The sequence below is a fragment of the Zonotrichia leucophrys genome, unplaced genomic scaffold (genome assembly GCF_028769735.1).
Source record: "Zonotrichia leucophrys gambelii isolate GWCS_2022_RI unplaced genomic scaffold, RI_Zleu_2.0 Scaffold_481_38649, whole genome shotgun sequence".
Taxonomy (NCBI): Eukaryota; Metazoa; Chordata; class Aves; order Passeriformes; family Passerellidae; genus Zonotrichia; species Zonotrichia leucophrys.
In genome coordinates, this window is record NW_026992686.1 from 13,473 (window position 1) to 34,023 (window position 20,551).

At 50.2% G+C, this 20,551-nt stretch overlaps 1 protein-coding gene across 1 annotated transcript; it reads right to left on the bottom strand.

Moving 5' to 3' along the window:
- Positions 1-19,078: 19,078 nt before the first annotated feature.
- LOC135441757 (olfactory receptor 14A16-like) lies at positions 19,079-20,011 on the bottom strand. Its single transcript, XM_064701301.1, has one exon. It carries the CDS (start codon positions 20,009-20,011, stop codon positions 19,079-19,081), a length of 933 nt encoding a protein of 310 aa, XP_064557371.1.
- Between the last annotated feature and the right edge of the window lie 540 nt (positions 20,012-20,551).

A 20,551-nucleotide genomic window follows, 5' to 3' on the forward strand; every position in this document is an offset into this window, starting at 1 on the left:
GGGGGATAGACGGACCTCCAAGGCGCGCCCCAGGATTTTTTTCCTGGTGGGGCTCCGCTTGTCTCAACTTGCCACCTGCGAGGACAGACAACGACCCGCTGGCCTGCGGAGGAAGATATGGTATGTACTAAGGGGCCCCAGGGGGGAGGAAGGAGAGAAAGGGAGTAAACCACCCAGAGACGTCTGGGTTCATGGGTTCAGATGATAGAGCAGCTGTATTAGAGACGGGGTTCGTCGTTGTCGTCCTGATAGAGCAGGACTACCAGCGGCTCCGGGGTAAGCTGGGTGAACCCGTGTATGCGTGTATTAGAATTCAGGTTCTGATAGGGCAGAGCTGAACTCGCGTATGTTTCTTTTGTTTGTGTGTGTGTGTGATGTCCGGACACTGTGTTGCTGTATGGTTAATGTGTGTGGTCAGTGCACTGTGTTTGAGATCGTGCAGGTGATAAGTGTATGGTGTATAAAAGAGAGTAAATCTACAGTGCCCTACAGTGCGGGGGGGGTCAGTACTCCCCGTGTTTGAAGCAGCCGAGTGAGGCCAGAGGCACCAGCTGCAGCAGGCTGCGGGGGCAGGGAGAGAAGTGCCCCGCGGAGAAGCGAGTGGAGGAATGTCAGTGATGGTATTTATCGTGTTTGAATGTAGTGATTTGTGTCGATTTGGTACATTTTAACCGTGAGTATGAGCTCAGAGAGTTCCTTTGCCTTAGATGTTTGAACTTGATCTCTAGACTGTGTGCTGTTATTTTGATTGTGTCCAGGAAAATTGATATGAGTAAATGCTGAATTATGGTATGCTGTGTTGTGTCGAGAAAAGTGAGCACTTTGAGAAATATGCCCTTTCCCAGTGATTTTGTGTGGTGATTTTCTTCCGCTGCATTGTGGTAATTTGATTCTCAGATTGTATAGTGGTGTTTGTGGAGATTTTAAGATTTTGTTGCAACAAGAGTAGCATTTTACATAGGAGAACTATAGTACGGTGATTTATGTTTAACTTCGATAACGCGAGTTAAAGGAATTCCAAGAATTCTCCCCCTCATAGTAATTCAAGCCTTGGCTCTAGTGAATTTGAGATAAGGCGGGGGGTGGGGGGAGAGTGCATGTGTCTGTGTCTGTGGGCATATCAGAGTTTCGGCTGTGACTAGCACAGCCTTTTTGCAAAGCAGCAAACAAGTGTAAGTAGACACAGTGCTTAATTAGATTGTGCAAGAAGAGAACTAGAAAAGACTGATATTTTGTAAAACAGAGTTTATGTAGAAGAGATAGAAGAGATGAATGAGATGAATTAGTTAATGAGACTTATAAGATTTATGAGACTTCAGTTGATACTGCAGTAAGTCTTTACTGGAAACAATCCGCTGAAAGGATTTAAAGTTCTCTGTAACAAACAGAATAGCCTGCCTTTGTGAGCAATTTCGGGGAGCCTTTGGTACATCAAGAGGCTGGCACGCTGTGTGAGGTGACAGTGGCTGTGCCCTGGGCACAGGGACAGCTCTGGCTGCCCTGTCTCCCCAGGGAACACGGGAATGGCCTGTGAGCAAAAGCTGGGTGTGCAAGTATTATTGCAGTGCGGTGTTTATGAGAAACACTAGTATTGCTGTTTTGCTGTTCTAATAGGAAGAAAAATGGGATAGAGTTTTTGTATGCTGAAATGTCTTTTTTTTTAAGAAATCACCCAGAATGACAAAGAGACTGTGAGATCAGACCGCCCTCTGGTCTTGGCCCTCGAAAAAGAAAACAAGGCAAAGAGAAAGCAAATCAAACATGTTGTTCAGCATGCAGCATAAGATAGCAACGTATGAAATCAGGCAAGGATTATCATGCTGAAATGCAAAGCAATCACAGTTCGCAAAATGAGTACATATGATTTGCTAAAGGCTTCCTCCCAAGGTAAGGGAGGAGGGGTAAAGATGACCTTCCCAAAAGGGAAGAATTTTTGTCGGCACAAGGGTCATATATTCAGTTTTAAATAAAGCTTTAGTACCTGTGGAGAATGTTTATGTTGTAGTGTGGGGAATGAACAACTGGCCAGTCTGAGAAGGCATACTTTTGCAAACCTTTAAAGTAACATGTGTACTATGTGTACCTAAAAGCTTTTGTACAATTTGCTCAATTTGCTAAACATTCTCAAATGAGAAAGGTTACTCTGGAGGCAAATAATATAAAGATGTTAGGCTTAATATTAACAGACACTGATATTAAGAAAGACATTAGTAAGGAGATATTAGAATAAGTAAATAAGTGTTTTCAAGGGTATGGGCCTCTGCTGCACCAGGGAGAGTGAAAGATGCTCCCCCATGGGATGCTCCCCCATCAAGCTTAATGAAAGAACACAACCAGTGAGAACTGAGTAGTAGCCTCAAAGGGAAGGTAAGGAAGGAATCAGTCCAATAACTGATAGTACTGGATTAAGGGCTGTCAATAAGATAACACAGAATTTGTACCCTGTGGTAGCAAATCCATAGACCTTACTAACTTGTTTAACACCTGAGCTAACCTGGTTCACTGTTTTAGGCCTAAGAGATGCCTTCATTTGCCTCCCTATCCACGAAGCCAGCCAGAAAATTTCTGCATTCAAACACAAGCTCACATAGTCCATGTGCCTGAAGGTTTCAAAATTCCCTACTCCGATTGGAGAACAGCTTGCAAAGACCCAGAGTCCTGGGAAGCTCCACAGGAGGAAAGGAGGCTGTTGCAGTACGTGGATGATCTTCTAGTAGCCACTCGGACGAGGGAAGCGAGGGAAGCCTGGACGGTAAGCCTTTTGAATTTCCTAGGACTCCAAGGATGCAGAGTCTCAAAGAAAAAGGCACAGGTAGTGAAACAGAAGGTAATCTACCTGGGGTAAGAAGTGAGTGCTGAGCAGCAGACTTTAAGGCAGGGAAGCCCTATGCCAAACCCTGAACCCCAGACAACGAAAGAACTCCAAACTTCTTAGGCATGGCAGGGTAGTGCCAGCTGTGGGTTTATAATTATGGACTGTTCGCCAGACCCCTCTATGCTCTTATTGCCAATGGGAACTGAGATCTCCAGTGGACAAGAGACACCACACGGGCCTTTCACCAGCTAGAGAGTCCCCCTCATGTCGGCTCCAGCTTTGAAACTTCCAGATGTAAGTAAAGCACTCTTTATATTTTTCCACGCAAGGAATTGCCCTGGGAATATTGGCTCAGGACTTGGGTCCATACCAGAGGGCAGTTGCTTACTTCTCTAAGCAACTAGGTGCAACAGCCGAAGGATGGCCAGGTTGCCTCAGAGCTGTAGCAGCAGTTGTGCTGAACATTCAAGAGGCACACAAGTTTACCCTGGGACAAAAATGACTGTGCTAGTGTCCCACACAGTGTCCGCAGTACTGGAAGTAAAGGGTGGCCACTGGCTTTTCACCAGAGAGGTTTCTGAAATACCAGGGCATCGTGGTAGAGCAAGATGATGTAGAGATAGTGGTGACTAATATTGTCAACCCAGCTTCTTTTCTCAGTGGAATCAAGGAGAAGCAGTACACCATGGTTGCCTAGAAACCATTGAAGCTACCTACTCCAATCGCCCAGACTTAAAGGACACTCCTCATGACGATGCAGAGACCTGGTTCACTGACAGGAAAGCGACATTGCAAAGTTCACAGTGACTACCTGCAGAGAGGTAATAGAGTCTGGACCCTTACCAACAGGTACCTCTGCACAGGATGCTGAGATAAATGCATGGACCCATGTCTTAGAAACAGCAAAAAGCATTCAGAGTTGTGCATGCACATGGAGCCATCTGGAAGGAGAGGGGACTGCTGACCTCACAGGGAAAGAAGAGACAACCCAGCTGCTGGAAGCAGTTCAGCTACCTGAAAAAGCATATTAAGGCACACCAGAGAGTGAGCTTAAAATTGAAGGAAAGAAATGAGCTGGCAGATGGAGAGGCAAAGAAAGCAGCAAAGAGTGAGGTGTCCGGTTTTCAGCTGTTTGGATGGCTTGGAAAGGCCCGGGGTGACCTTGGGGCAGCCCGCGTTTCAAAGGACGAGAAGAAGCTTCAGTTCTTTTCTCAGTCTCGGTGTTTATAAATTGTTTATCTAAAAGATTTTCTCTCGGCCCGACAGAGGTCTGCTCAGCAGCCAGCCATGAGCACACTCCTCAGCCCTCTGGGCGGTCACCTATCTTTATACCCAAAGTTACGTGTACAATATTTATCATTTTTCCCCAATACCTTTCACCCTAATTGCTCAGTGCACTTTTAGTAATGACCAATTCCAAAGTGCTACCATCACCAGAGAAGATGGAGGAGAAGAAGAAAAAGAAGGACAGGACACGCCCCAATTCCTCCATCTTACTTCTCTAAACCTCTCTGTACAGAAATCCTAAACCCTGTGTTTCCCTCTCTAATTAGCTAATCTCTTCACCATTCACTCCGGTGAAACCCTCCTATCATAATACAGGTGTCGTCTCCTGTGTAGGATCAAAGTCCAGCCACCAGACACTTCTGGCAACATTCCAGGACTCCCGAGCCCCCCAAGGGTGGTCTCGGGTGACTCGGCACCTCAGTCCTGAGGTGCTGAGATCCCACATCTCCCCCTTCTGTTTGCACCAAGAAAACCTCTTTTATTACCCGATTCATGGCACGTTTTAAACATACAAATATGCATGGGACGACAAGTATGAGGATTAGGAGAACTATCAAAACATACTCTTAAAACTTCTCTCCAAATGAAAGGGATGTCAAAGAAATCTACCAGCTGATCGATCCATGATCCTGTGATCTCGCCAAGCTTATTTATGCTGTCTTTTATATTTTTAATACTTTCATGAATTGACTTTGAATGATCTGAGAGATTCATGCAGCACATCCCTTCAAACTCTTCACACCCATGTCCATGAGCGAGCAATAGATAATCGATTGCCGCTCTGTTTTGAAGAGTCGCCTGTCTTACACCACTAACGTCTTTTAACATGTCATCCAATGCGACAGACACAGACCGTGCATGTTTGCTCAACCAGCAACCCATGCGGTCGATCTGAGTCAAAGCCACTCCTGATGCTGTTTAAGGTGAGAAAATTGCTGTAGCAATACTCGTTTTCTTATCCCAAGGAAATACTTCGTCATTGCAATCTGCCGCATATTGTTCTATTGATCTTTTTTGTCTGTGCCTTTTCTCTCTTAGCATGTTCAAATCAGGCGATAGCATTGAAATTTCCCCAATGCTGCATGGACCTCCCGTGGCATTAGCAGGAATGCCGTGCCAAATTCTGTCCTCGCAAATTAAGAACAAACCCCGTGGCAATTGCACTGGGACTTGGATCGATCCTTTGGTAGTTTTCTCTGTAATAAGTAAATTTACCCCATTGCCTATTGCAATGAATGAAAAAATGATGCATATAAGCATCATGGAACTCATGACCTTACTTTTGTGCAAAACCATTGTTATGTTTTTCATTCAAGACTCCAAAGAGAAAACCCCCAGAGTCTTTCGTTCCTCTTATTTCTCTTCTGAGTCGTCCTTTGTAGTCTGAGTCCCGACTTTTGTCTGAGTATTCGTCTCTTTTTTTATATTGTTGAGAAAAATCGCTGCATTGTTGCAGAGTCGTTACGAGATGACACTGTGGCTCTGCCGAACCGATCTGGCATGTCGTGCACTTCGGTCATTCTTCTACGAGGTGGCGCTGTCACTGGGCTCTGTGGTTGGGGTGACGGCATGAACACAACTGCCTCTCTTTCAGCTGATTGTCGCTGTTTGTAAACTTGCTTGAGATTGGGGCTACTTGGCTTTTGATTCAACTGACAATAGAGTTAGAATACACACGCACCTCCCTTGGAGGGAAGAGGCTTGGACTCTGAGGGTTTTAACTAAAGGCACCAAGTCTGGAGAGGGTGTGGATCCTCGGGATGTGGACATCCGAGCATGGCCCCTCCTCGCCCGAGACGTCACAGGGGGTCTGGCCCGCCCTCGCCTGCGCTCTACTCTCTGCGCATGCGTGCTCTCCGAGCCGCTCCCTGTCTCTCCCGAGCTGACGTCGCTCTCTCCCCCTTGTTCCACTTCTGAGGTCTCCTCCCCTCGGTCTGCCTTTGACTCTGTCTCTTCCTCTTCTGATGCTGTGTTCACTCTTCTCCTCGCTGGTGTGTGCAGCTCTCTTCCCCCCGGCACCCTGGAACGCTCCACGATCCGGGCCGATCTGCGCACCGGGTCCGACGTCATAATCGCGCGCCTCCTGCGTCTCACCATGGCAGCCTTTTGGGGCTGCGCAAATTCTTCCATTTCGCTGCTCGTTTCAGACACCCCCGCGCTGGTATGTGACTCTCCCCCTGGGTTTTTGCGAGTTTCGCCCACCGCGCGTGTTTCTGCATCTCTGCTGGCCCCTGGGACGGCTGCCGCCCCCAGCCCTGAGCTGAGGAAAGTCGCACGAAAAAACGTGTCTCTTGCTATCTCTTCACTCGCGCTACCCGTCTGCTCCGCCGCAGCCTGGCCGCGCCGCTCCGCCACTGCCGCGCCGCGAGAAAGCGCCCCCCCGATCCCTTCTCTCTTCCCTGCTCCGCCCCTTCTGCTCTTGAGTCTTCTATGCTCTCTGGAGTTTCAGGACGCTTTAGGAGTTTCTTGGGGTTTCTGGGTCTTGGGACTGGGTGTTTTAATAATATTTCTTGCTCTCTTTCTTCAAGAGCCTTTTTTTCCTGGCTTCTTAAGGCCAGAGCTAATTTTTTCTCGGAGTCTTGCTCCTCCCCTCTTTCTTAGGGCCCCGCAGCTTTCTGCTGCTTCTCCCAGCACTTCGATTGTATCGATATGCCTTCTAACATTATTCTTGCTGGAGAGAACAGTTTTAACGCTGTCTCGTTCTTTTTTGTTGCTAAGAGATATAAATGTCTGTTTATCTCTTGCCAAAACCCCACTTCCAATAGCAGGCACGTTTCTGCCAGTGGGTAGTTTAGCCTTGCCTATAACAATAATTGCTTTAATTCTTTCTTTGGAATCTCTTCTGTATACGCTTGAGTCACGCCTTGTAAGGCGGACAAAATTTCCCGTTGTTCCTGGAAAAGTGTGCCCCCCATGTTCTTATTTTTCGACTTTCTCACTAAATCTATCGTCAGGACAGTCTGGAGGTCTCAATCTCTGTCCAGCAGGTCTCGAGAGATGGTCTCAGAGGCGCCTTTCTGGTTCTGGTCCAGGCTGTTCTGCTACGAATTGTCTTCGGCAGAAGCTGAGAGATGGAATTCTCAGTGACTGCTGTTTTTTGCAGACTCTCCTGGCCGTTTTTCTTTCTCTTCTTCTCTTTTTTTTTTCTTTTTTTCAGGCTTCTCTCCTCAGGAGTTATCAGTGCTCTCTTGGGAGCTCGTCTAAGGTCGGAGCTGGCCTCTTGGTTCTTCTGCTCTTCAGGGCTTCGAGGCTGCTCCCCCCCCGAAAGGTTTTGGTAGGGGTTCGAGCCCACCCAGGGACGCCAGTTGTCCGGTTTTCGGCTGTTTGGATGGCTTGGAAAGGCCCGGGGTGACCTTGGGGCAGCCCGTGTTTCAAAGGACGAGAAGAGGCTTCAGTTCTTTTCTCAGTCTCGGTGTTTATTAATTGTTTATCTAAAAGATTTTCTCTCGGCCCGACAGAGGTCTGCTCAGCAGCCAGCCATGAGCACACTCCCCTGCCCTCCGGGCGGTCACCTATCTTTATACCCAAAGTTACGTGTACAATATTTATCATTTTTCCCCAATACCTTTCACCCTTATTGCCCAGTGCACTTTTAGTAACGACCAATCCCAAAGTGCCACCATCACCACAGAAGATGGAGGAGAAGAAGAAGAAGAAGAAGGACAGGACACCCCCAATTCCTCCATCTTACTTCTCTAAACCCCCCTGTACAAAAATCCTAAACCCTGTGTTTCACTCTCTAATTAACTAATCCCTTCACCATTCACTCCGGTAAAATCCTCCTATCCTGATACAAGTGTCGTCTCCTGTGTAGGATCAAAGTCCAGCCACCAGACACTTCTGGCAACATTCCAGGACTCCCGAGGCCCCCAAGGGTGGTCTCGGGTGACTCGGCACCTCAGTCCTGAGGTGCTGAGATCCCACAACTGAGCTTTCTACAAAACCTCCTGGTGTGTCCTGCCTCTCCGCAGTAATAGCAATGTCGTTCTCTCAAAGGGACTTGAGGTGTCCCCATCCCTCTTGCACCTGACAGTACAAGAGGCCTATCTCTGCCTCCTCCTGGTGGTGGACCTGCCCACTCTGCACTTTCTCTAGCTACAGCAACCATGATCTTAGACTTGGCCTTTGCTTTTTCTTCCTTCCTCCTTAAATACACCTTCAATGCCTGTCTTATTAATTCATTAATGTCCTTCTCTTGCCAATTTTCCATCTTTTCCAGTTTTCTCCTTATATCAGGCCAAGATTTAGTAACAAATTGGACTTTTAGTAGCATTTGACCTTCTAGGGTGTCTGGGTCTATTCTAGAGTACAACTGGAAGTTCCGCCTTAGGCAATTAAGCCAGGCAGCAGGAGCTTCATCTTTCTCCTGTGTGCCCCGAAATGCCAATTGGGTGTTAGTTCCTTTGGGAACTGACCCCTTGATCCCCCGTATTATCAAAGACCTATATTCCATCATGGCCTTCCTCCCCTCCTCCTGGTTAGGGTTCCAGCTGGGATCCGTTAGTGGCAATTTCTGTTCACCTGATGGCACCTGGGGTCCTGGACGGTTATCTTTCTCCCAAATTCTTATGCCAGCCACCCTAATCATCTGGACCTCTTCTGGGGAAAATAATATACTCAGGATGGAATTCATCTCCCCCCAAGTGTAGATATTTGGACCTAGAAATTGATCCACTTGGTTGGCTATGCCCACTGGGTCCTCAATTAAAGGCCCCAACTCTTTCTTGAATCCTCTCACCTCAGAAGCAGTTAGGGGAGCATTCACAAAGCCAACACCTCCTGCTACTCCTCCCATAGGAACCTCTCTGAGGGGAAAGAGTCTGCCTTGGAGGTCTTGGATCTGGTGCTACAGTACGGCCCATCTTCAGATGCCAAGCTGCTTTGAGGGATATCTGGGTTACCCTGAACTTTCTGCCCATCAGCAGGTGTATTTGCTGATAGCTGTTTATCGGGCGAGGAGGCATTTGTGTCCCAACTAGGAGGAGGTAAAGGGACAGCAATAGGAGGGGGAGAAGAGCCTGAGTGAATATTAAGTGGAGCTGAAGAAGGGGTGGAGAATGCAGCAGGTGGAGTAGGCACTTGTGGTGGTGCAGAAGGAACTGGAGGGGATACTGGGTTTATCATAGCGGAAGCTGAAGAGGTAGAAGGAGGAGTTTGAGCAGGTGGTAATGAGATGGCAGCCAGGGAAAGAACTGGACCTGCCATTTGAGGTGCTTGAAGAAGAGGATTATAAGGTGGAGGGGCAGAAGGAGGCAAATAATCCAGGGGATCCCATCTTTTACTAGTCCTATCATCCCCTCCTTCATTCCCCTCTTTCTTCCTATGTACCTTACAAATTCGCACCCCTTCATCCCCAACAGCGCTCTTTAACCAGCAAGCTACATACAATAATTGCTCAGGATCAGTATCCCCTCGAGCTGTCAGATAATTATTTAATTGTTGGCACATCCACTTATCCTTTGTCCCACACCAAGGCCATCCTCCTTGTAACTCTAATTCTGGCCACACTTCCATACAGTAATGGATCATTTTCACTTTATCTAATCCCTCCGTGGCCTCTATAGAATCCCATTTTACTAACAGTTCTCCTAAGGGACTATTGGGAGGTATGTCCCTCAGCCTCTTGCCGGTCTTTTTACTATTACACCCTCCCATTTTACAGGTCTTAAGAGTAAAAAATCCCAAAGGTGCCTTTACTGACCAGTAATTTCAAAAAGAACCTTCTTTGAGGAGCTTCAGCCTCCTCCACTGAAACTTCAAATTTCTGCCTGATGCTCAGGACTTTATACTGAAAAAACTGCCCAATCTCTTGATTGCCCAACTTTCCCCACGTCAGGTCTTACATCTATCGGGACTTGAACACACGAAACCTTGGCCTAAGAATCCGGGTCGTGCCTGACTCCCTCAGTCAGGAAAAACAACTGCCTGATTTTTAGTTTGCCTAACCCGCCAATTTTTAGGCTTCACCGTATCAGGACTTAAAAGCAAACCACAGCCTCCTTCGCTGGGGTTTGTGCCTGACTCCTGTGTCAGGACTTACTTTTGCCTGCAGGGCTTGTGAGCTACCCGAATCCTTCTCGGGACTGACAAAATCTTACGCGAATCCTTCTTGAGACTTACAAATGCTACCCGAATCCTTCTCGGGACTGACAAATCTGCCTGACTTCCCTCTATCAGGACCTATTTTGAGTGCGTGCCACTCATACAAATATTCCCTCCGCACGCCCGGAGGGGGGGGGCCCTTTATTCCCCCTTGGGAGACGGCTCACTCACGCTAATTCAAAGCTCCGCCCCCTGTTGCCGGCCGGCCCCTTCGCAGGAGTCCAGAACTGCGGTACTGAGGAGTCCGCTCTCACTTCGAAGGTCCAGCTACCGGCCTCCGTCTCATTCACACACACATGCGCATGTCTCCCGCTCCCGCCACCGGCTTTCTCACCAATCCGGTGCTCCGGTGCTCCTCTGCGTCGCTGGTCTTGAGCCGATCCCTCTGGTCCTGATGGCCAGCTGTCCTGAAGTCCAAGATGGCCAGTCTTGAATCTTCTTGCAGCGTGGCTATTCCGGACGAGCGCCCCCAGCTAAAATAAACAGGGCCAGGAGACTTCTTCTTCTTTTTAATGCTTTTATTAAAAGTGATCAGCTCAGGATTTGGCAGCTCGGCAGGGCTGCAGTCCCCATCGCATCTTCCCAGGGCGACTCAGAGGAGGAGGATGTGCGCAGCTCTGTCCACTAGGGGCAGAGCCCGGGGATCCAGCCCTCGTGGGAGCCTTTAGGGCGTGATGTTCCCGTCACATCTTGGTCCTCTCAGCCTCGTCGGCTGCCTGGTCCCCGCGTGGGGACAACTCTCTGCTCAGGGCGAGAGGGACTCCGCATCTCTGCAGGCTCAGCAATCGGCTCCTCATGTCCAGACACCACTTTAGTCTCTCAATTCTTATTTGGCTCGTTGTTTTTGGGGTTTTCTCATTGCATATTGGAGTCGAGGTCCCAAAGCCTGCTGGTCTTGGAGTCACTTTGCATAACCCCCCCCACTCTCTCAGGTGTCTTCCCTATGCTGGAAGAGCGCACTGCCTCGGAGAAGGGCCATCACCCCACTCAGCCAGGCCTTTTACTAATACAAAAGAGAAGATAAGCTTCAACGACCTGTGATTACAATAACAAAGCACTAAGAACCCTGGCAGAGACAGATCTGGCTGCGTCTCTGTAACTCTTTCTCACAAAAAAAAAATATTAACCGAATTTTTGTTCATAACATCCAGCAGTGTCCCCGTGTCCCCCAGGGCCAGAGCCTAGGCCAGGGCTCCTTCACCCTGCTACCAACGAAGCCTTGAGAGCGCTGGAAAAATCCCCAGCAAGGGATCAGCAAAAACCAGATTTAATATTAAGGGACAGCAGCACAAAGTTCCTTGGCAAGACTCACTCTGCTCCTGACTGGACACTTCAGGCACAACAAGGAAACAAAGCAACAACAAAACCAAACAGAATCCAAACAATCAAACCAGAAATTTACTGAGAACTGGGGCTTTCATTCCTAAGGAAAAGAACTGTCCTTCTTATCTAGATGCCCATGGCAAGAATTGGGATTTCACCTCCAGTATTCCCTATTGTGACAGAGTGGAGGAGTTTCTTGGCTCCAGACATTTCATGTGTGGGGAGTGTTGCAGTGTGTTGCAATTTCCTGTTTTAAACTTTCCAGCCCCTTCCCAGGTGTGGCAATATCTCCCTTCCCCTTCCCCTTCCCCCTCGCCCCCTTCTGGGCTGTCAATCAGTCTTAACATTCCAGCAAGGCCATCGTGTGCTTGGTCAGGTTCAAAAGATGCCCCTGTGCCCAGAGGTCATTGGTCTGTCTGGGTGTCATGGTTCCCTGAGACCCTGCCCCTCCCACCTGGTTGGTGGCTCACCTGTCCCTTCCCTCCCCCTCCCCCCGGAGCTTAAAAAGTCACTCAGGCCATGCGGTTGGGATTCTGTTGGAGCTGTTACCTAAGATTCAGATGTCTGTGACCATGGAATAAACTCTTGATATTAACCCTGCAGCAGAATCTGTCTCCTTTTCCTCCTCACCTTAGACTGAAGCCTTCCCACCTGAGGCAAACTGAGTTTCAACAAGCCTGGACTTGTTTCGGTGCTCAGCTGCACCATCCAGCCAGCCAAAAGTGTCTCTGAGGTGAAACACCACAGTTGCCGCCTTTGGCCCAGGAGCAGGGCTCAGACGAGCCCAGGCACAATCTGGTAATATTGGGATCTTATTCCAACAGGGGAGGAAGGGGCAGGTCCAGCCCTCCCCTGCCCTGGAACCCCAGCTCTGCCCTGGAACCCCAATTCCCCCAGAGCCTCTATCCCAGCCCAGCAGTGGCTGCCAGTCTCTGGCACAGCACAGGCAATGCTTCACAGCCACCTCTGCAGCCCCAGCCCAGCTCCTGAGGGACCAAATGACCCACAGTCCCAGCTGGGGGAAGGGCCCAGGGAGACCAAGGCGGATTGAAGGCTGACCACAAGGCAAGCACACATCTTGACCCTACCTCCTCTTGAAATTTCCATCTAAACACTGCTGGAATCCAGGAGTTTGTACCTTGTTTATGCTCCTCTGTATCCTTTTTGCCTCTCTCTCTTTCTGTCCTTTTCTTCTATTTCGGTCCTTTTGCAAATTTGAGTAAAGTAAAATTCAAATAGCTTAGAGTTTGTGAAGCTGAATGGGCCCAGTCAGTGCTTTAGGAAGTGTTGGAGATTTTTTCAGGGATGGCCTAGAAGGCAGCTGTGAGGAGCAGATTCTCACAGCCTGTTTCTGTGAACAGCAGAGGTTCTCAGGTTATTTTTAATTACAGGTAAAAGTGACAAACATGAAGGCCTTGAGAGCCTTGAACATCAGAGTTCTCAGGCAGCTTTCTCATAACAAGTGGATGTTCTATCTTTGGCTGTTTTGGGAAAGCAAGAATAATTTTGAGAACCCAAATCTTGGTATTGGAAACATAAGGAGGGGTTGGTATGTTATCTCTGACCTATTGTGAGCTCAGATTTTGCAATATGCATGAACTTAATTAACACGGTTATAAAAAGTGATGGATGGATGAATAAACCGGAGTCAGATGCGAAAAATCAACAATGGTGGTCGCTCCCTCACTTCGACAAAGAAGTGTCCTGTGTTGATTGAATGCCATATTAAATCTTTTGCCAAAAATTCTCTGATTTTCTAAAGTTACCAGTAAAGACTGTTTTGTTGTTTTGAGCTCCTGAGGATCTCTTGTTGGTGTTTCTCCAGGGAGTCCAATTCAGAATACAGAAACAATTGTAATTCCTTTAAAATATCTCCTTGACAGAGTTTTCTACTGGATGGAAGTCAGGGCTTGTCTGTCCTGCTTGGCCCTGCTCAGGCAGGGCTTTCCCAGCCACATTCCACACTCCATTGCCCAGGTGGAGCCGCTGGTGCCTCTGAGTTGTGCTGCCCCAGCCCCAGGGACACTCTCCTTGTCTGCCCATTCCCCCACGGTCTCTGGGCAGGGATGGCCTCAGTGGGGGCTGCTGACATCCTCAGCACCTTGGAGGCTGCTGCTGAATTTTCCTGCTGCAGAGGCTTGTTCAGCCTTCAGCTCTTCAGTGCAGGAATTCAGTGTCCCCAGGGCTCATTAACATTGAGAACACCTTAACAAGCCAAGCCTCTGGGAATAATTTGATTTAATTTCCAAATCTTTTGTGGTTAAGTAGATCTCAGTAGTGTATTCAAAGTGAATACATGATATATAAAAAGACAGTTGTGGTGGTTTGACCAGGAAGGAGTGGGAATTCTGGGATGCTGTGGTCAAACCAATGGATGTTCTGAGTTTCATACTGACACCTGGTGTAGCCAGTGGGGTTTGGACACACCTCCGAGAATACACAGGGGTTAAAAGCAGGGCCTCTGGCCTTGGGAGGCTCTCTTGGGACGTCGCGGCGAAGAGGTCAGATCACCCTCCCCTGTCCAGTCGCTGCTGCTGGGCGGGGGAGGGGCAGCCACGTGGTAGGCCCTGGGCCTGGACAGAGATGGGAGGTGAGGGGGCTTCGAGGATGGAAGGGTGGAAGATCCCAGGGAGTCAGCCCTCGGGCAGCCATCCCCCCCAGGAGAGAGAGAGAGAGAGAGAGAGCCGGCGACACCGAATGTGATAGCAGCCGGCCCAGGAGGAGAAGGGGGGAGGAAGAGTGCCCGGCCGGAGCGGCAGCGTGTGGGCAGCATGTGTGGGAGTGCCGCTCCGGGACAGACAGAGACTGAAAGTTTTAACCCCTTTCTTTCATGATTGGGGCCTTGCAAAAATGCTAATCCTCCTCAAAGCTGAATAAGAAGGGAGATAAGAGATGAGATGAGACAAGGACCTGGCCCGAAGAACGTGGAGATGATTGAATGGGAAGAGATGATTTGGAGTGGCCTTTTGGCTGGACTTTTCTTGTGACCATGGACTCAGTTGTTCCTGTGACACAGAGACTGCACTTAGGGGGAGGCAGTGCCTCAGAACCAGGAGGGTTCATCGTGAGGACCCCCCGGCCCCAGGGGGTTGGAAAAATATGGGGGGGACAGATGTCCCAAAGCAGAGACTGTGCCTTTTTGGAGTGAGACAAGGCATCCTTGAAAGACAACCCTAAAAGCAGCTCTGGTCCATGCGTCAGTGGTGAGAGCACTGGGCATGGAAGGAAGATGTCACAAGCGGCAAAAGGACTTTTTCCGGGCGGTGCCGAAGTGACAGGGAAGCACACGAGGTTTCAGTGTGTTTCCAGGGGAAGCCTATGGAACAAGAAGGACTCCTTTCCTCTTCATGAACTCAGTTTGAGTATACTAAAGTGTGGGGCCAAGGTTGGGCAGTTGATGATTTGGGAGAATGTATCGGATTGGGAAAGTCAGGTAGTGGGGAGGGGGAAAGTGGTTTTTGTAAGGTTTTCAATTTTTTTTTTCTTTTCCTTATAGTTTTTCCCTATTTTCCTGTAGTTTAGGTAATAAAGTGTTCTTTATGTTTAAGCTAAAGCCTGTTTTGCTTATTCCTGGTCACATCTCACAGCAGACACCAGGGTGAGGGCATTTTCATGGGGGGCGCTGGCTCTGTGCCAGGCTCAAACCATGACAACAGTGAGAAGAGGTTTTTTAGGTCTTGTTTAGTTTTGTTTTCCTGTTCATAAATTGATATATGCAGTCTCCTATTGTCACTGAATCCAAGTACCTCCTCATGCAGTTTGAATATATATGAAAATCATGACCCTTCATGGCTGACAATCAGTCAGACTCTGTCCCTACCCCCACCCCACCATTTCCCCCATCCAAGCCCTGGCACTCAGAGCAGCCTTGTGCAAATCTGAGCTCCCTCCAGCCCAGGCTGCACCTGCAGCTTTCAGCTCCTTGGCTCCAACTCTCACCTGCTTTCCTTGGAGAAGGAGCTGCCCAAGACACAGAGGGATGTTCATTTCTTGTCAGCCAACAAAGCCAAGGGAAGGCACAGCTCCATTTAATGCAAAAGTCATTCCTCTGCTGGATATTAAATCCACTTTCCACAGCAGACAGTCTCAGAGCAATGGAAAATACCTTTTGTGCCCAGCACAGATCCCAACATCCCCTCAAACACTCCCTGCCCTGATTCTGCCCAGATTTACTCTTTTCACACACGAGTCACAGGTGAAGTCAGGAGCTCCCTCCATGCCCAGTGGGAGGAAAAGAGAGAACGGGGATGAAGAGCTCTCCTGTGCAGAGCCAAGGTCCAAGTGCAGCCCCTGCAGTGGGAACCACAACTCATCAGGTTTGTGTCCTTTGGGCTCAGGGAGTGGTGACACTCAGAGGCACAGAAAGGTTTCTTGCCAACAACCACAAGTTGAACATTTGAACAGTTTAATAATGATCACAGCTCTTCCCTCAGCTCACTGTGATGTCCCAGCAGCATCTGACATGTCCACCATCCCCCAGGGATTTCTGTACAGGAACAGTTTTAGACAAAGACGTACGATAAGATAATTCTGTCATAGATATAAACACAATTAAAATTATGATTAAGGATATATTTATTTTAACGTCAGAATGATTGGGCAACTTCCTGCAGCTCAGAGCATGACACCAATCAGTTGGGTGGGCACAGAGCAGCCTCCTCTCTGGGCCACTTGCCTGTTTGCAATGCCTTGCACAGGCGCTGGCCCTGCCCCACAAGGCCTGGCCTGAGTCCTGCCCCTGCACACTCAGCCAGGCTGAGATGGACACTGATGGTTTCTGGGCCAGGCTCTCTGAGCCCAGCCCAGCTCCCTGCAAGCTCTGCCAGCTGCCCTGAGCTCTGGGCAGCACCAAGGGCCTCTCCCCAGCCCAGCCCAGCCGGCTCTGGCCCCACAGCTCTGCTCAGGCCAGGCTGCTCTGGGCACTGCCCCACGGCCTCAGCCCCTGGCAAGGGCACAGCAGCAGCTGCAGCTGCCACAGGACTCAGTTCAAGCCATGGGGGAAGGAGCTTGGCCAAGGCCAAAGGAGGCTCCCTGGCTGCCCTGCTCCCCTCTGGCTGAGGTGCTGAGAGCTCTGCAGCCCCTGCTGCCATCCCATCTGCCCAGGGCAGCACAAGAGCCCCGGCCTTGGGGCCCTCAAGAGCTGCTCCTGCTCCTGCTCCAGGCCCAGGGCCCATGCCAAAGCTGGGGCAGCCACAAAGCTGTGCCCGTTTCTGTTAATTGCTGCTCTGATGGGGATGGATCCTCAGCCACTTGGAGGCTGCTGATGAATTTTATTCTTCCAGAGGCCTCTTCTATCTTGAGCTCTTTATTTCAGGAATTTAGTGAGAAAATCACAAAACATTTGTTCAAAACACCTGAACGAGACAAGCCCTTGAGAAAAAATTAGGTTTTCAAATCTTCTGTGGTTAATTAGACAGACTTCAGAAGTTAAGACAAAGTTAATATATTGTATTGGAAACAATACAAAGTGAACTGTTTTTTTCCTGTTTTTCTGTTCTTGTATATAGATTGATATCAGCAATGTCCAATTGATATTGACCCAGAAAACCTCCTACTACAGCCTGAATAGGTATGAAAATCAAGACACTTCATGGCTGACAATCAATCACACTCTGTACCCACCTCCTCCCCACCATTTCCCTCATCCAACCCCTGGCACTCCTATGGATCAGGAATGGTGTGGCCAGCAGGGGTAGGGCAGTGATTCTTCCCCTGTGCTCAGCACCTTGAGTGCTGTGTCCAGTTCTGGGCCCCCAATTAAGGAGGGACATGGAGGGGCTGGAGCATGTCCAGAGAAGGGCAACAAGGCTGGTGAGGGGTCTGGAGCACAAGTCCTGTGAGGAGCGGCTGAGGGAGCTGGGGTTGTTTATCCTGGAGAAGAGGGGGCTCAGGGGAGACAAGGCAGTGTCAGGGGAAAGGTTGGACTTGATGATCTCCAAGGTTTTTCCAACCTTGCTGATTCTGGGATTCTCTGAAGCCACCCTTGGAGCAGGTGCAGGGTGAGCCCTGGGCCTCCTCTTCAGGAGCTCCAGCAGCCCAGGTCCCTCAGCTTCTCCTGCCAGCCCAAAAGCCCATCCTGTCAGTCCTGCTGAGCCTCTGCAGCTCCTCCTCACTGCCCAGAACAGGAAGCCCCAGAGCCAGACACAGCAGCCCAGATGTGCCCCCCTGGCCTGGGGTGCCTCTGGCAAGGGAGCAGCAGAAGGCACTGCAGGAGCCTGCAGACAATTCCTGCAGCACTTGTAGGATGATCCTGCTGCCCAAGGGACGTTCCCATGGGGCCAAGTGAGGAACTGCAATGGGGAGTGGGGCCAGAGAGGAAAGGGCAAACAGGGATGGGCTGTCGGCAGGGGAGCAAACAGGGGTGCGCGAGAGCAAGAAATTTCAATCAGGGAAAGAGTAAAGAAAGCAAAGGTGGCACAAAGGAAATGCTGAGGGCAGTTTGGGGGTGGCTGCCAGGGAACCCTGACTCTGAGCAACAGCGTCTGCAGCTGGACAGGAAACTCCCAGCTGATGGGAACAAACTTTCTGGCTGACTGCAGAGGCCAGGACAAAGCTGAGTGATTTCCCGGGTGTCCCCCAGCCCTTGCTGGCCCCAGGGGCTGATGGCATTTGTGCTCCCTCAGGTTCATGTCCCCACACCAACAGCATGGGGGTGCTCCCCCTGCTGTGTGCAATGCAAACAGGGGCTGCTGAGCCAGTGCTGCCGTGTCTGTGCCTGCAAGGATGGGGCACCTGTGTGAGCTGGGGGAAAGGCCAGGGCTGCAGAGGGGGGATGTTGTTGGCAGCTCCATGATGATGCTCTGGGACGCTGCCCTGGGCTGTCCAGTGCACTGGGGATGGATCAGCCCCTCTTCTGCTGCTCCTCCCCATCTGCCCCAGGGCCCTTGCAGAGCCCCAGCCATGCTGTTTGCCCCCAGCCTGCCCACGGCCAGCCTGGGGCTGCTCACGGGGCTTTTCTGTGCTGAGCACTGGCCTGAGTGTGTTCTTGAGAGAGCCTGGGCAAGGAGCCTGGAGCCCCCAGGGCCTGGCCTGAGGCATCAGTGCTGCCCCAGCAGTGCCAATGGCCTGTCCCTGCTGCAGCCCCGGCACTGCCACCCCCAGGGCTGTGCCCGGCCCCGAGAGCACTCAGGTCCTGCAGCAACACCAGGGCCACCAGGGCAGCGGGGCAGGGCCACGGCAGCAGTACTGGCAACACCAAGTGCTGCTGCTTCTGGGCAGAGCTGCTGGGCCAGCACTGATCTGCCCAGCTCTGCACACAGACATTGCTGCTGCAGCTCCAGAGAAGGCAACAAGAGGGCATCTCTGCAGAAAACTCTGCTGGGAGATGTCTTAGTTCCTTTTAAGCCACTGAGAGCACAGCCCCTCATTAATGCAGTCTGTGCCCAAGGGAAGGTGGAGAGAAACTAAATTAATAATAGCACAAAAATGACATTTTTTCATGGACAAGTTTAATAAATGTATTGCAAAAGAAAAGAACCTCCAAAATGAAACCAACAAGAAGTATCAAAGATGACTTTTATTGCAAGTTTTTTGTAGAAATTGGCCAGCAGTTTAATGTTTCTGAAAGCATCCAGTCATCATTGTCCACACTGCAGCCTTGAGCTCCTGGTTCCTCAGGCTGTAGATGACGGGGTTCAGGGCTGGAGGCACCACCGAGTACAGAACTGACAGAGTCAGATCCAGGGATGGGGAGGAGATGGAGGGGGGCTTCAGGTGAGCAAAGATAACAGTGCTGAGGAACAGAGAGACCACAGCCAGGTGAGGGAGGCAGGTAGAAAAGGCTTTGTGCCGTCCCTGCTCAGAAGGGATCCTCAGCACAGCCCTGAAGATCTGCACATAGGAGAAAACAATGAACACAAAACAACACAATGCTAAACAAGAACTAACAGCAATGAGCCCCAGTTCCCTGAGGCTGGAGTGTGAGCAGGAGAGCTTGAGGACCTGTGGGATTTCACAGAAGAATTGGCCCAGGGCATTGCCATAACACAGGGGCAGGGAAAATGTATTGGCTGTGTGCACGAGAGCAGTGAGAAAGGCACTGGCCCAGGCAGCTGCTGCCATGTGGGCACAAGCTCTGCTGCCCAGGAGGTTCCCATAGTGCAGGGGTTTGCAGATGGACACGTAGCGGTCGTAGCACATGATGGTCAGGAGATAAAACTGTGATCCAAGGGAGAAGTAAATCAGAAAGAGTTGTGTGGCACATCCTGTGTAGGAGATGGTCCTGGTGTCCCAGAGGGAATTGTGCATGGCTTTGGGGACAGTGGTGCAGATGGAGCCCAGGTCAGTGAGTGCCAGGTTGAGCAGGAAGAAGAACATGGGCGTGTGCAGGTGGTGGCCGCAGGCTACGGCGCTGATGATGAGGCCGTTGCCCAGGAGGGCAGCCAGGGAGATGCCCAGCAAGAGGCAGAAGTGCAGGAGCTGCAGCTGCCGCGTGTCTGCCAATGCCAGCAGGAGGAAGTGCCTGATGGAGCTGCTGTTGGACATTTGCATTATCTTGGCATGGGAATCTGTAAGCAAAGTAATCATGGAATAGTTGGGTTTGGAGAGGACTTTAAATATCTCAGCACAGCCTGGGGGCTTTTTTCCCCCACTGCCTTCCCAGGGCTCTGCTGCCTGGAGCTGTCCCTGCCAGCAGCTGCTTCCCTGTGCCCAGGGCTAGGCCCTGCCAGTGCTGCCAGAGCCCAACCCAGCCCTGGGGGCTCAGCTCTGCTCTGAAGACCCCTCCCAGCTCAGGCACTGCCCAGGGGCAGCTCTGGCTCTGCAGGCTCTGATGGCAACACCTGAGGAGTGTGGAAAAGCGACACTGATGCCACCTGTGAGGGGCCCTCTGTTGATCTCTGTAACTGCCCAGTTTATTCAGATCTAAGAAATTTTTTTTATTTATTTTTCTCAGCCTGAACTGAGAGGTGAATATCTATGGGCAGTTTCCCATCCAGGCAACCCAGAGCAGTAGATTCAAAAAGCAGGTTTTCCCCTTTTATGCAACCCCTGCCTTGCTCTGCTTCCTGTATGATCTCTTTGGAA

What these genes read in the sequence shown, in the direction of transcription:
- LOC135441757 (XM_064701301.1), bottom strand. Translation starts at nt 20,011, where the DNA reads ATGTCCAACAGCAGCTCCATCAGGCACTTCCTCCTGCTGGCATTGGCA.